Source organism: Corvus hawaiiensis, chromosome 3 (genome assembly GCF_020740725.1).
Source record: "Corvus hawaiiensis isolate bCorHaw1 chromosome 3, bCorHaw1.pri.cur, whole genome shotgun sequence".
Classification (NCBI taxonomy): domain Eukaryota; kingdom Metazoa; phylum Chordata; class Aves; order Passeriformes; family Corvidae; genus Corvus; species Corvus hawaiiensis.
Window position 1 is genome coordinate 26945895 of NC_063215.1, and position 17148 is coordinate 26963042.

Below are 17148 nucleotides of genomic sequence, written 5' to 3' on the forward strand. Positions count from 1 at the left end.
TCCAAAAGTAATGTGGGCAGAAAAGCGTCACCTCTTTTAGAACACACGGTGACAGGGAATGGGGATCCCATATGAGGGCTTCATGCAGTTCTTCAGGGCAGACTTCAGGTCTGTTTTCTGGTGTGCAGTCAGAAGACGCAAGGGAAGGACTGTGGTTGCACCAGGGTGTAGGAAATGAAGGTGTGTCCAGCTACAGAGGGACTCCACATTAGTTTTTGATATTAATTTTGTGAGCTGAAACCTTCTGGATGCACTAGCTACCAACAGCAAAGGCTGACAGTAGTCTTTTGTTTCACATTCTCATTTCTAATAACTAAATGCAATAATTGCATTTTTCTATGACATATGGATGTATACAAGTTTATTACAGAAAAATACAACTCAGTAGTTAGCTTGAAGGATTTAGGAAATGTTAGATTTATAATTTCCAATATAATTACATAATGTCCTTTAGTATATACAAGAGGACACAGCCTTTAACTGCAGGACCCCTTACTACCCTTTTCTCCAAAAGACCTAACTCATTCTGGATATAGGATTGAATTAAATATTTGTTTCTGTCTTAAACTCTAATGGTATGACCCTTGTTTGTTTTCTCTTTTTCATCCAAATGGTTGCTGCTGTATTTACTTTCTAACAGATTTTCATTGTGCATAATTTGTAGCAACAGTGCTACAGTAACTGAACCATACAAACCTTAATAAGTGGACGTTCACAGCAGCTTAATAAAGATACCAATATCTTCAGAGATTAACAAGTGGAGAACAGAGCAAAAAACCCCAGGATCTGCAAAATTTGGTTTTCACATGACTGTCTCAATGAATTCGCTTATCCCAAGGGGAAATGATTTCTTCAAATATTTGGCATTTTTAAAAACTATTTCTATGTTCAACACACTGCACAAATATAGCTTATTTATTATTATGTTAGTTCTGTGAGGAAGATTATTAACTATTATATTTCTTTATGACAGAAAAAGTGTAAGAATTTAGATACATCATCAAACTGTCCTGTTTCAAAGTAAGAAGCACCCCAAGTGTCTCTGTATAAGTTCCTTTCCAATGGCAAACAAAATATGAACTAGTTTAAAATAATCCTATTTTTTGCAGACTGAGGTGACCTAATTATCTGACATTTGACATAAACTAAAACCATATAGAAAAATACTACAGCTCACCTGATAGACTGGAAGATCACTGTAAGTCTGAGTGGTGGCATATCCTAGAGAGGGTGGTAATGGTAGGTCCAGAACTCAGGGCTGTGGAGAGTCCTAACCTGAGGTTCAGTCCTTCAGAAGCCAGTGATTTATTGCAAATGATGTTGAGCACTCTCAATTCCCTGAATACCATTCAAAAGGTACAGTACTTCCCTAAGGCTCCAAAAATCTGAAAATCAAGATAAAGTTGGGCAGACATATTCAATGAAGAACATAAAATTAGTTGTCACATTAATATTTTAGCTTAAATGACCTATGTAGCTTCACATACCATCTCTGTGACACAGGGTTATAGTTTGGATGACAGAAAAGTCTTGGAAGACATTACCTTCCAAATTCTGCATGCTATGAGATAAAGCAGTTACAAAAAATAACAACAGAATTTGCTACACATTCCTGTTCCGTGCAAAGCACAAGTAGAATGGGAAAACATATGATCACATGCTTAGGGTCTCTAAAATGATGACTGTGAACAACAGAGCAAAAAAGAGGGAAAGGAACAAACGAAACACTGGTATCTCTAGATTTTGGTTTATTTTTCTTTACTTTTTGAAACTTTTAGTAGAGTTACTATATAAAACTTTAGCTATCATTTTAGCCTAGATTTCTCACCTAAATTCTTAATTTTTATACTGCTACAAATTTATCATGTGCTGCCTCCATACCTTTTCTGTACCTGCAAGCATCTACTTGAGATGAAGGCTCATTGTCCAAGCACAGTAGTATGAGTATGCTTTTGGCAAAGTAATAAAAACATAGTGGGGGTGAGTTTTATGAACACCAACACTCTTTATGCAGGTATTACAGAAGAATAATTATATTCTTCCAGAGTAAATTAATTCTGAGTGCTGGTATGGATGAGAATGGGAACTCGTAAGAACAAGTTGGGTTGGAGTTGTGTTCCTTTTCTTGATAATATTAACAGAATCAGTCCCATGAGAGACCAATTAAAATAAGTTCTTATTAAAATCAATGAATTGCTAGAGAATTTAAAGATTTAGGCTGGAGAGGGAGGCATTTTTTAAGCACATTAGTTAGTCTCTTCAGTCAGCCAATGGAGACAAGGTACATCCAGAGAGTGTTTTAGAGCATCTGGTGTAGGTATTCTGAATTATTTTCTGTAAGCAAAGATCACTCCACTGAATGTATAGATACCCTGGCTATCTGCAGCAGCAAAAGTAGCTATTTGAGGCTTGGTGGTGAATGTGCTCAGTATTTCCCCAAGTGTTGCACCAAGGTAATGTCACATAGAAGGAAAAAATCCTGATCAGTGGAGTAGGGGAATATAGGCATCTTTTTATAGCTTCTAGCAAGTTAACTGAGTTGGCAAACAACAACCTTGTAGACATCTCATGATATTCTCCAAAACAAATAGATTTTCATGGAAGAGTCAGAAAACAATTTTTGGGTCACTCAGGGGAGTTCCTTATATCCTAAGCAAGTTTATGATACAGGAAACCTCAATTTGCAAATTGTGTAAACCTTTCCATAAACTTGGGAGACATTTTTCTTTGATCAGGTAGGTATAAACATCAGGCTTGCAAAATAAATGGTTAAAGTAAGCCAAGCACTCTGAAGTTAGTTAAATATCAGTTACAGGTCTGTGAAACCCAAATTCAGGTCTTGTCATGTATACATTTGATGTAGCCAGTGTCTGAGTTAAATTTTGTTACGTTTTCTTTTTTCTTTTTTTTTTAAATCATTGGGTTTAAAATGGTTGATTTAATTTTTTTTTTCTGCTTGATTTCATGCACAAGAAAGGGCACTGAAAGAACAGCTATTTGATATTTCTTTTATCCTCATTATTCAATGTGTTTTTCCTTTATTAATTTACTGAACTCTATTCAAAACCTTAATTTTTCTTGACAAAATTATGAATTTTGCAGTTGGCTTTCTGCATCATTTTTGGCTATACTATGTGAATACCTCATTAGTGCAACTAATTGTTTATTGTATTCCTGAGTTAAAATAAAACATGCAACACTGTTACATTCCCTGGGAAAGCCAAGGCTTGCATCTAACCTTAAACAGCACTTTACATAGGCACAGCTGATGATGACACTTGTAACTGATGAAAATCAGATCCAAAGAGTCTTTGTAAGATCTCAAGACAACAAGAAACACAACATTAGCAGGCAATGTTTGAGCAACTTTGAGCAACTTGCCTACCCTCACACAAAAGTCTGCTGATAGAGGTGCTGAAGGATCATATAATCCACTCCTCTGTTTTAGTCAAACTGAGCTGTTGGTCATTAAACACCCTCCACTTGTACCCCAAATCACTGGGAATGCCAGCCAGTGGTTCTGTGGCTAAGAGCCTATTTGGGCACACAATGCTTTTACATTACCACAGATATCAACTTGTACATTAGGCAAGACAGTGCAATTAAAAATACGAGCATTGAGAAAATAAGTCTGAGATAGGATCATTCTGGTGTTGTCTAATTTGCTAATACAGACAGAGCTTTTGCTCGTTCTACATATTTCTCCTGACCCCTCTGCCATGCACCCCAAACATCTTTTTCTGGATCTGACAGAAAAAAGATTTTTTATTTTTCTGAAATGTTTAGCATTTTGACAAAAATCCTTGGTTTGAGCAGATACCTATCTTGGAAAATTTAATTTGAAGTGGACACAGTTCCATTTATAGAACATCTTAATGGTAGATAATATGGCCAGCCCTGCAAAAAGTATACTTACAAGAAAAATGAGAGAAATGGAGGCATCTATGAGAGCTATGGATGAGAATGACTCATTGAAGTAAGTTCAGATGAGGAACCTGGTATAAAATGTTTTTATACTAAAAAGCTAACAGCTCTCTAGATCCTCAACATATTCTTAGGCTTATTTTTGGTTGACTATGTATTACAAAATCAGGTGCCTTATTTCCATTAATTTAGCTAAGCAGACTCCAAAGTAGAAAAACCCAAACAAATGACTGAATCTAAAATTATCCCTAAAATGGTCTAAAATAGAACTTCCATTATTTCTAAAACTGTCAGCACTACAAAGTTTAAGAATATGTAGGTTTTTAGGGTCCGATCCCACTGTGCTCAGTGCTGTGGGATGGACATTGGGTATTACCAGGAGTCTCAAGCCCTTACCAGTGTTTCAAGATGTCTTTCTTGCTCATCAAAGACATACAGCATGAGAAACTTACCATGGCAACAGGTGATGCAGCTATAGAAAAACAGGGTTATAAAGGAAATGTATGAAGATAATAATAACAGGCTTCTTCACTGTAAATCTGGCATATGTAGGTATGGTCCCCATACACACACATTCTGCTGTGGCTTCATCCAGTTGCCTGGTAAAGTCCAGCAGGCACCAAATGATGACAGTGCAACTGCACTGTGGACAAGGGAGTTCAGTTCTCTAAACAAATCCCAGCTCAGAATACATCCTGTGTTTCATTTCCTGATGCAGCTTCTTACCCTCACCTGCTGCTTTGCTAATTGCCCTTTATTACATCACTGTGACCTGCTGAGTGACCTTAGCCAGATCATGCAGCTTCACCGTTTGTCTAACACTCCATTACAAGGCAGAGATTAAAATACCTGCTGCCTTTAGTAAGCATTTTGAGTTCTATGCAGCAATTTTCTTTTGAGCACTGTAGGTGTTATTTCAGCTTTGTAAGGACTACGCAGCACTACTGGGGTTCCAGTTACTCTTTCAAATGAGCACTAGATTCCCTGAAGCACGTATCCCACAGGCCTTCACAGTCTAATGGGCAACCCATTTTTGCCTTAGATCTGCAAACAAGTTCAGTGATACAAAAAGTATTGTGCCTCCTTCAGAAATTTGATAGTTCTCATGAAAATAAAGTGAATGGATGAACTTGATCACCAAGTTGAGATTTGAGCGAGCAACAGTCCCAAGCAAGTACCTTCAACTAAATATTTTTCTTGCATGTGGGAAAATTGGTTATGATAACATAAAAAGTAAAATCTTGATGTGGTACTGTATCTGAAGTATTCTTTCTGGATCAAAGTTATTTCACACTGCTGCTAAGCAGGACATGGGCTGGAATGAAGCAATCCAGTCCTTAACAGGTAAGTGTTCTGTTTGAATTTAATTAAATTATAAAACTGACTACAGATCACATTCTGAATTTCATATTCCCTTTTCAGTCCTTGATGTCAGCATGGATTTTTAGTATATGAAACCTGGGTAAGATCTTCAGGATTAAATTCTCCATCAGAAAGCTACTTTGCTTAACAAGAATTCAATGTAATACAACATTCCTGTCAGTTGTTTGTATCTTTACATCATGAATTCTGAAACAGATATTAAAAAGGTATTAAATACTCAAAAAAAATATCATAGAGAATAATAAAAAGAACCCTATTAGTTTTAAATACTCAGAGAATACCACACTGAATTCCTATATTATTAGCGAATAGCAACATTTCATTTGTATGACAGTGTCCTTGATTATCTTTTCAGCTACAGTAGGTATACGAAACATTATGTTATTCTGTGAAGAAGAGAAAAAAAGGGGAAAAAAGAAAAGAAAAAGAAAGTAGCTGCATTGGCAAGACCTTTTCACTGATTTTTGCCACTGGTTGTGCAGGATTGTTATAAAGTTCAGGAAGAAATATAATGAATTATTAGCTGAGCAATGAATATGGAATTTGAAGTGAATATAGTAAATAATGATGCAAAATATCTGCACATTTTGTTCTGTTTACTGTGCAGAAGTAAAGAAAGCATGCCCACCCAGAATGCTGAGTCACAGATGAGCAGCTCAGCAGTTTGTACCTCTGACTTGGTGGTGGTAACACAGCGTGAAGGTCTTGTAACGCAAGGGCACGTAACAAAGGTATTCACTGCTTTCCTGTGAGTAAGCCATCCATCATGAGCTAATGCATCCAGCAGTGCCAAACAAGATATAAGCAGCTATTCTCACACTGTATAACAAGAAACTATACCTCCATTAAACAAATAAGGTACAGCAGCAACAGAAATAAACAAGAAACATTGTTTTCATAATTAATTCTACTCTTATCAGGACACGAAGCATTTCTATTTTCCACCTCATACACCCAAATGCTGTGAATTGATATTAGGAAGTTCTGATTGTTTCCATATAGCATATTGAAAAATTCTTAGGGCACATGCAGGATATAGATGATCAACTGCACGTCTTTTTCTTTCATGTTTTTCTTTTTAATATGTGAATAATGACCATTACAGCACGGGTGTGATCTTCCTCCAATAAACCTTCCTTCTGATTTACATATTTGATATATGTCTGCAATTGCATTCTCAACAAGTCTTCCTATTCTCCAGTAAAGCATACTAGGTTTCAAAATTAATTCAATTATTTTAGGAAAGGAGGCATTTATGTCTTTCAATAACTACCCAACACAGCCTTTTAATAGGATTTACGTAAGAAAAACAAGCCTTTAAACCGTGACATGTTTTCAGTAGAAGTTTAGAAACCTGAATTTCTTGTGCTTAAGTTGACAAAAATTGCTTCTCTTTGAGAATGAAAACTTTGTTCCAGATATGCATGATTTAGAGATATATTTCAACATGTTCCGCCAAGATGTAATACAAATTACTAAGTCAACCAGAGATTGTGAAAGGACAGAAAATCTTTCCTGTACTCATACTGGCAGGCACAGTTTAGATTCCATGGTTTCAGAACATAAATACTGTATACAGTATGTCTCCACTAAAAGATACTGGCATACTCATGAGCAAAGCTCATAAATTGTCCAATAGCTATGTAGATCAGCAAATCTTTCAGTAGGAATCATTTTCCTGATGCCTACAAATGAATTTGAAACTTCTGGTCCTGACCTACAGCACCAGAAACAAAACCAGTGGAAGAAAAATGAAAGGTTTGATGATTTCAAAGCTTTCTGTCGAGTCTCAATGGTAAACAGTAATGACTAGAAAAATTTAATTAGCTAAAAACAGAGTGATGATGGTGATCATCTTTGAAACCATAATGCCCTGAGAAAGTTACCTGTGTGCCTGTTCTGTCCCAGCAGACCAGTACAGTAAAACTGATAACATGTGACACTTTTTCTGGTAACTCTTGGGTTTTAATAACTGACGGAGGTCACGGAGTGCATCTAAGTTTTTAATGGAGGACAAAAAACTTGAGAAGACATTAGGATTATTTTTCTGTTCAGCATTCAAATATTTTTCAGTTTTTCTGCTGATTTTACTTGTTAATTAGTGTTCTTTTTGTACTTTGATGAATCTGTTGACAACAGAGGATGACATGAAATAATAAAAAATGTGTTCTTTATTCTTTGGACATTAACTACAGTCAACCCTTCCAACTATAGCCTTTCTTTTTGTGTGAAAACTTTGTAACCTCTTAGTGAAATTAAAGTTTTATTTTAATCCTACCTTGAAAAAAAATGCATCTACAAATGAACTCTGTCCTCCTGACCCCTAAAAAATCCATGGTTTCTGATATAGGGATAAATTGGTTCTTTGTCACAAAGGATTCATTTCTAACCTATTCTATGATTCTGACTGTATTAATATTTTTCCCCAAACTACTTTATCTTCTTGCAATCTTGAGCCATTTATTGAAGTTCTACAATATTATAAAAGAATTGGGGTAATACTTATTAAAAAACCAAAACTATTTGCTTTAACATCTTTGCTAAGAAGTTAGCAAACAGATTGTGTAAGATTATAACCTTGTTTAGATCTGGTATTGCTTTCACAAAAGAAATTACAGAAGACAACAGGAGAACAATTTTCTGTCAAAATATGTAGTTGTTTAAGAAACTCAGGTAGAGTTTCTCAGTTGTCTTTTCATTTTACACAGTATTTTTCCATAAAAGAAAGGAAGTGTACCAGTAAACTTTACAGAGTATGAGGTATCCCTAAGAAGGTTGCACAAAGACCGATACCAGTGCTGTCCCTACTTACCCTTTATATAGTCTTGAATTAACGTGTTTCTGCATGATAATGCAATACAATATGAAAAATACTCTAGGACTTCCTTTCCTTAATAGATCACAGGCTTCTTTCACCCATTATCAAAGACTTTCTCTCCAATGTTCAGCTTATTTGATGATTCTCCTTTACCTCTATTTATAATTCTGTAGCTGCAGTATTTGACTCTCGCAAAACTTTGGACTTAGAAAGTTCACAAAACAACACTCCTGCTGTCAAACATGAAGGAAATACACCACTAATGTAGACAAAATTGGTTTCTATTTGAACACAATACATTGGTTACTTGTTCTTGATTTCAACCTTCAGATAATAATCCTGGATGATATTTCATGAAGACTACCATAAATCCATATTCTCACAATAAAATTATAAGCCTTTCAACCAATGCACTCATACATGTTAATCATCCTGATTCTAATGGCAACTTGGTTGCTTTACTAAATTCCTGATATGTAGCTCAGTACCTCAGTCGTGGCTGTGGTTTGGCAGCTCCCTGGCAACAAAGAGACACAGGCTATTCCATCCTGCTGTGCTCAATCACAAGATCTGCACATTTATTTCCTCAGCCCTACCACAGACACACTGATGTTTCTGATGCCCTCACTCACCATCACTAACACCAGTGCTATGCAGTTTGGAAGTCATCACATGTCTAAATAAAATGGAGTAATTATGCTGGGCTGTGGAAGGGGTGTGGAGCAAGGGGATAGAGATCTCTTGGCTTTATGGCTGTAGCTCCGTCACTCTGAATGGAGGTTGAGGACCTCACTGAGCTACAAAAACATTGCCAATATCCTCTGAGGTGAGGTCAGATATACTGATATACTGTATTTCCTGAGTTTCTTCATTTATTCATCGGAAGATTAAAGATCTTTGTTTAAACACTGTAAGATAAGCTGAATAGGAAAGAAAGAGTTACATGGTGCTACTTCATTTTCTAATAAAAGTTGCTGCTCTAGAAACACCTGATTTTTTCAGTTAGAATGGCTCTTGAATACGTACAAGAAGTCTGCTAAACAAAACATAATTTGCTGATTTAACTACTAAAAAAGTACTAAAACCTATATTGCACTATTTTCTTCTGAAGATCAAACTGTTCTATATATGAGGTCAACCTGGATAACAAAAAAAAAAAATCTTAGAAATATTTGAACAGAAATTTTGCATTTTTAACTTGTCTTTCCTAATGTTTTCATTTATTTCTTCTGATATTTTATATCGATTTTTCTTCCTATTACAAACAAAACTAATTGGTATGTGAATTAAGCCAATTTGGTTGGTGACAAGTGTCTTGGAGTGATCTGTAGCATGAGTGGAGCTACAGGTTTTCTGGTGGTGCATATAAGTTTTCAGAATTATGTATATATATATAAGTTATATGTATATATTATATATATACATATAAGTACTCAGAATTATGGCTGGCCTGACTGGTGGATGTGTGGAATATGTCACAGCTTTCCATGGAAGACCTGAAGACAGCTGTTAATTACAACAACCAGACTCTCTTGTTACTCTCTCAAAAATTAATAAAGTGGATTATGTTTTTCCCAAGACACAGCTGATTAACTGCAAGGCTTCTTCAGAAACAGTAGTGAAATATACTTTTAGTTAGCACTGAACAGCACATGCTGTCATTGGTAATTTTTCATACTGTTTTCCTGAAAATCAATAGAAAAAATGTTTGGATGAACATTTGCTTGCTTGCACTGATTTAACCTACTTTTTCTAAATAATCCTTATGTAAGAATATTTCACAATGCATCATTTTACCGACACTTTCTGCCATTTTTTTTAATATACACAAGTAATGGCTGTAAAGTGGACTTGGAGACAGGAATATTAGAGGATGCTGCTCTGCTATAAAGCTGTATTTATTGAAGTCCATCCTCAAGGAGTTCACAGTAGTTACCCTCACATAAAAACGTGATGCACAAGTGAGAAATTAATTTTATCTACTTTGCTCTGGATCTCACTTACATCAGGTATGACCTGCTCACAGCTTTGTGTTATTAATCATTTCAGTAAGGCATATGAGTATTTCCTTATATAGTAAAATCTATAATACATAATAATCTAAAATCATGGTTATACCAGTAGGAAACTATTTATAGCAATGGAAAGTGTTTTTCTTTTCTGTAGAGATACATACTGACTGAAGCAAATTTGTGTAACTATGTGCAGTGCTACACTCACACTGATGTGACTGTAATATGCAGACAAACCTTAATGCCATGTTACATCTCTTTGGTCTGTAGGGTGGTTGTAGCACATCAATAAAACCAATTTATAAAGATCTTGAGGCAACTCTTAGGAGAGGAAAATTAAACCCTTTATATCTTGTTATACAACACAACTTGTGGTTTCTAAGTAACTGTTGAATATCACCATACCTGGAAAATGTTACATCATCCAGACCACAGTAATGGGAAAAGATGCCAGAGTAATAAATGTGTCTAGGACTGTGTATTTGTGTATATCTTATCTAGTTTAACAATGATGACAAGAATTTGTACTTTTTGTATTGTGATTAGGTTCACACTTCTGAGTCCATGGACTAAGTTTTAACTTAGCTGAATTTTTTTTGTTTGTTTCCAGCAATGACATTTGTCTTCAGTCAAAAATCTCATATAGAACCTGAAGTCTATTTAAGGAGGTCATTCAAGATAAACTTTCAGGTTTAAATGTGTTTAACAGAGAAATATAAGTAATGGCTCAATCCATGCCATTGCATAGTGATACCTCAGTGTCCCTATCATTCTGAAGCATATAAAAGAAAAACCTACCAAGCATAAGAATAAACAACAAACTTCCTGTCTCTATACAGATAGATTTTTTCATAGGAAGAAATGTTAAATATTTTCAGAAGCAAAGACAAGCTAGTATTGTATTTTTCTTTGCTATGTGACTAGCCAAAATGTAGGCATGTTCTTAATAAAAAGAAGCTCATGTTTTTGGCAAGAGCAGTTGTAAAGTACACCATCTTAATATTTACCATTTAAAGGATAGATGACAAGACTTCTTTAATTTAAATGAAGAGTAGCATAACATATATGCAAATGTTTTGATTGCCATTATACCATAATCACTATGATGATACGCAGAGAAACGTTGCTGGAAAGACATAGATTTTAAAATGGTAGCTGAATACGTTCTCGTGCATTAATAAAAACAAATGCACAGATCAAACAGCAAATAGGAAAAACCCCTGAGATGCAGTGGAGCTTACCTGACCACTTCCCAGCAGATCTGCTGCTTAGCTGTCCAATGCCTGTGAGTCCCTGAAATAGTGAGACAGAATAAACTCAATGTAACCATCATGTAGCCTACTAAATTCACTTTAACACTTCAAAGGACAAAACATACTCATCATAAACTATTCAAAAAGAGCTAGCATGCAACTCCAGCTGCAAGAGATTTTGTTCACAAACTGAACAGCAATCGGCCTGTACTTCAGTCGCATCAAAAAAGTAAACCAATCACATTGACAAAAAGCCACTGTAAACAAAAAGACTGTATTGAAAGGATTAACAGTTTTGGCATCCCTACCATCAAGTCTTCTGTTCTTTTTTTCTTTTCTTCATCAAAATTTAGGTTATATATTTGTTGTTAGCAAGAGTTGCATTACTATTATTGTTAATTTTAGTTCTGTTTATTACTTTGAGGGTTATATATTGTAGAATAATTTTGTTGTCACTAGTTAATGTTAATTAGTTGTTTTAATAGCCTATATACCTATTTGTTATCTTTTGGTAGGTTTACTTTTTTAACTATCAGTAACTTAATAACTGAGAATATTTTACATTACTGTTGCATACTCAAAATTACAGAGTTACTATTAGTGTTACCTGTTTAACGTTTAGTCATCCTTTGAGTCCTGCGACATATTTCCTTAATAATCATCAGCCATCAAGTCTGATAGTCTCAAAAGAAATATCAGCCCTCTAAACTGCCTTCAAGGGCGGTGATATTTAGCACTGAAAATTACAAATAAAGTTTTTGAAGTTGAGTACCAACAACTGGGCAGTGACACTGATGATTTGTTTATCAAGACAAATTGTTATATACTACGAAAAATGCAGTCAACGCACTCTTCTGAGTGAAAACAAATAGGTGAATCTATGCAATGCTTACATGTTGAATGGGATATTTAATGTGCGGGGAAACTCAAAGGTTGAAGAACTAGCATTTAGACAGTCTAACAGTGGTAAGTGGTAATCTTACCTCTTTAAACTCCATTACATTCTCACGAGAGACATGCTAATACAAACAAGTCAATCAGAGTTTGTGTTTAGCAAGATCAAGCTTAAAGGATAGTTTAAAATCCATTTATTGTTCTAAAGCATTTTTTTCCATTAACATGTTATACATTAGTGGATACTAACCATGATTCATGTAACAGTTTAGTTTGTTAACTTTTATATTATTTAACAACAAGAAGTTATTAATACAACTTTTAAAGTCTTACACAAAAAATCTTAAAACAGGCTTGGGTTCATTTTTGTAATTTTTATATAAAAAACATTTTAGGCATCTCTTGAAAAAGAAATAAAGCAGGCATTTAAAGCTAGAAAACAAGTAATTCCAAATTTAGTTTGTTACAAAAGGTTTCAGCTTTATTGACAAATTATGGCAAACATATTTGACAAAATTATGGTTTCCTATTTAGAGAAGCTTACACATGGAACTTTAAGTGATTTTTTTTAACAAATACAGGTTAAAACACTGAACAACTTCAGTTAGCTACATACATACAGTAGCTGCTTGTTTTCAACCCCATTAAAACAGCATTTAAAATTAAATTTACAAACTTAATATCGAACATCTTAATCTAAACTAACATATATTAAAAAAGACAGGTTAAAACATCTTATCTACAGCTTGATTATTGTCTGGCTCAAAAAAAAAAAATCAAAAATCATATTACAGTCTTTCAGCAACCCTAAACAGAAACTTAGCCTTAGCTAGTATGTAGAGAGACTCAAGATCTGTAACAGTGTCATGCTTTTTAAGTTACACACAGCAATGAATACAACCAACAGAACATCATCTTTGAATAGTTTATAGACAATGCTTGCCAAAGGTTTTGTTGTTTCTGTTTTTTTAAGTCCGTGTTATAAAATAATACTAATGCCAATGTCACGCAAATGTTATAGGAAATACAAGTAGTACATAGGATAATAATGAGCAGTAATCCCTAGGATAGAAAAGAAATGGACTATTACTTGTCTTGTTGCTGTTTATGTGGAGACCACAGGCTATTAATTGTCTTTGAGATGAGGTCACAGATGAGGAGGACCTTCAATATCTACCATAGGGGTGTTCCCTGTAACCCCCTCTGGCTGACCTTGGAGGTGGTGCCTTTAGGCTGGAACGGGTTGTAGCCCATTCTTCTTGTGCTAAAAACAGAAGAGAAAAACAAGTTTTGTAAATATCTAAAATTGAAAGAACAAAGGGATGCCACTGATAATGGCTGTCAAAATTCTTGAGGGTTCTGGCTGAAAGCTGTAGAAAATCAAAATGAGGATGGTGTTATCATCCATTTCTTTATCCTCCCACAAAAAAACTTACAGAAAACTAACCTACTTCTCTACACAGGAAACCTGTCTATCTTAGGAAGAAAAAAAAGCCTTACTCCTTCACTTTCAGCAGAGAATGAATAACTACTGTGTTGGTGGTACAGTCAGCTCTGGAAAAATCACTGTGTTAGTCTGCCAGTTCAGAATTTATTTGATGTTTTGAGTTTCTAGCATTTAAGTTAAAGCAGGAATTTGAATAACATTTAATGCTGCTGGTATGGTAACAAAATGAGGAGTTGAATCATGAAAAGATAAGAAAGATATGTTTAATTTTTTACTTCCATTTGAGACCAAAAGAAAGAAAATAATGGAAGAAAAATGTGAAGTTACTACATTAGGCAAAAGATTTTACTTTGCAGTATCTTTAGAACACTTTTTCAAATTTGGTGAATCAATTATGCTCAGGACACATAAGGTAAAAACTGTAAGTCTAGTTCAGTTTTTACAAAGCTTCTACAAATCTTCTTCTTCCTTTCTGGTGTGATATTTCTGGAATTTAACCCTCCCAAAGGTGCAATCAGGAAACTCCCTACAGTGATGGTCCAGCAGTTGAACCCAAAACTTGAATTATCTGCTAAATGAGCCAGTGGGTTGTCAAATGATTTCTGGTTTTGTCTTCCTCTGACTTTAACTGATCATACTCAGAATGATTGAAATGGAAATGCACAAACCACAGTGTATCATCTTATATCACGCCAGAGCGCAACATTGCCCGGATCTTGTTTTTGCTAATGACTGCTGACTTCTGTGGCCACTGAGAACATAAATAGCTGTCACTAGGCAAAAAATACTAAATGGTTAAATCAGGTATCAAAGATTCCTTTTGTAAAAAGATAATGCTATGTGACGATGAAAAATGAAAATATAAAACATAAAAAGCCTGTTAAAATTCTGAAAGCTATTTTTTCTCTGCAAGATGTCTTCTCTGCAACTCCACTTCATTATCTAGTTGCCTTGAGGTATGAGGGCAATAGCAACTGTAGAGCTAAAGTGAGTTCAGGCTAGCATATATGGAGTGGGCATCTCTGGAAAAGATTTGGCAGCAGTTGATCTTGCTATGGAACAAGAAACACTCCTGCTGTGATTTTTTGGTGCACTCCATTTATTTTCTTTGAGTTCTTCAGGATGTTCTCTTTTTGAATATCAGGGGTTTTATGGTCACATGAAACCAAAGTTTACTGTGGAAAGCTACTGCCTAGAGGGTTGAAGAAGTGGCAGCCAATATGATATAGTTCTAAATCCTCAGGTCTCTCATTCCTACAGGGAGTAAGTTTCTGTATAGTGGATTTAAAAATCCTGTCTCTGCAGTATGTCTCATTACACCCTTTAAAAATGGCATTTTACTGTAAATTTTTTGCAGCTTCAATTACCCTTTGCTGAAGTGGTACTGCATTTGCAGAGAGGCCTTGGGGACAAGAGAGATTTATACGGAAAAGAGAAACTTTATTTAAATAAATGAAAATGACTGAAGTAGTAAAAATATCCAGTAAATGCACGACACAAAGACAAGCCAATTTCTTGTTTCTCTTTAGTCCCCTCAGCGTTGTCCAGATTGAAGCACCTTCATATAAAGGTGAAATGTACAGTCTTTTTGGCAGTACTCATGCAGTAAAAAATGACTATATTACCAGCTGGAGGAAACTGTTTTTCCTTGACTGTTCTTAAAGCAAATTGCTCCTGTGACCGTACCAGCTCCTGATACGGAACAAAAACTGAGTCATAATTTGTGGTACAAGTCTCTTATGTTCTTTCTTTCAGTAATATGGTGGACCTATTTGCTTGATTTCAGACTTTAACACCATAATTGAAATATGATGCGATAGTTGACAGCTAACAGCTCCTGTTGATAGAGCCTACTGTATTAACAGGTGAATCCATAGCCAAAGCAGATGTTGAAGTTTTGGGACTACAGCCTTCAACTGAGAAAACCCTGGTGTTTACCACTCATATAGCAGTAAAGGATTATATATTTATTGTGGAGAAAGCAAGATGATAGGGAGCAGCACTATCAAGAGTCTCTGAACCACACCGTGTAAATATACTACAAGATGCAGCCACACCAAAAAAGAAATCAGATTGCTAGTGGTTTTTTTCCTAGGGGGGGTTTTAATAAACAATGAACCTGCGTGCTAGTAATTAAAGGTCCCTTGACATGAAAGCTGCTCTTTCATGCCTCCCTTCCAGAAGTCCAAGGTAACCTTTTTCTTTCAGCACCAAGGGAAGAAAGGGAGTTCCTGAGAATGGAAATCTCTATTTTCAGGAACAGTCTTAAAAGCTGGAGTCCTATAGATTACCTCAGCAGTCACACAGAGATTTGGGCAGCTCGTTGGGTAGTAGAAGGGTTGAAAGTTTGATTACCAGACTGAGTTTCATTGTGAGAACAGGAGAACAGTGAGCGAGCCTGGTCTTTCTCTGAAACACTGTGCCAAAAGGGGAGGAAAGAGAACCTGGACATTATTTCATCATAATAAAGTGACATATTAATGAAATGGACAGGGATTTCAGGTGAAGAATGGGCAATAGGTGTAGCTTTGGAGAGAGAAAGGTAATTGGGAGAACAAGTGAGACATTGCCCAAGAGCTGAAGAAATGTGCAGGGTGGTTGTTGTGTTTTACTGCTGATTTCTTTTCCTTTTTCTGATTCCTGTGAAGAGAAACCCTGTGGAGTCTGAACTTCCCCTTCCCTCAGTGACATGTAGACTTCCATCCAGTCTTTCTGCTCTAGCAGACCACACTCATTTCCTGTCCTTTTCACTTCTGACTGTCTCCAGTGGTATCAGGTTTCAAAGACTATGGTTAAAAGGAAATCCACACAGGCAGATAAATAACTGAGGGCAGTTTTTCCAGGAATTTAAGGAGAAATACTGTATGTTTTACTTTCAGAAAAACTGAAAGTGCAAGTTATAGCAGCATGATGGAAAATTAAGAGAGTTTATAGGTGAGGAATCTGAGAGTGCTTGGGCTAAAGGATTGTGTGTGATATGAAGTGTTATAGCTACTTTGGTAAGAAGTGTGAAGACATGGGCACAGCCCTTTTGATTACACTGCATATGTCCTTCAGTCTGCTATACGCTCCCTGTGAATTGGCATTTGAAGCTCACCTCTAGGATATAAAATTGTTCTTATTATCACAGGCAATCAGCACCCTTGGCTTATGCCCGACTGAAATTGCGTATTAGTGTTTTTGCACTGCTTCTTATGGTTCAGATGGACTCTTGTTTACTGTGTTCATTGAGTTACAGAAATCATTTATTTCAGTATTTATTACAGACATTATTGATACCTTACTTGAGGCTTTGAAGATTATTTTTTTATCAACTGCTAGGAGACTCCATAGCTTTAATCTGTTTAAATACAGAATTTTAGTTAGTTTTTCTTTTTCTTATTAGAGAGTCAGAATAAAAAAAAGGTCATATAATTT

At 35.5% G+C, this 17148-nt stretch overlaps 1 protein-coding gene across 18 annotated transcripts in view; it reads right to left on the reverse strand.

The window, feature by feature from the left end:
• KHDRBS2 (KH RNA binding domain containing, signal transduction associated 2) overlaps positions 1-17148 on the reverse strand; it is a 344845-nt gene that overhangs the window by 19567 nt on the left and 308130 nt on the right. For 14 of the 18 annotated variants that reach the window (XR_007202174.1, XR_007202172.1, XR_007202173.1 and 11 more), the window contains 3 exons: positions 13375-13548; positions 11379-11430; positions 1178-1385 (listed from right to left, as the gene is read on the reverse strand). Coding sequence is in view for 1 of the 18 variants with exons in the window: in XM_048296678.1 (XP_048152635.1) it covers positions 13451-13548 (98 nt within the window). In the remaining 17 variants the exon portion in view is untranslated. Of the gene's footprint in view, positions 1-1177; positions 1386-9563; positions 10459-11378; positions 11431-12044; positions 12127-12462; positions 13549-17148 lie in introns of those variants that run through there. The other 4 variants (XR_007202176.1, XR_007202175.1, XR_007202177.1 and 1 more) reach the window with 4 other exon arrangements.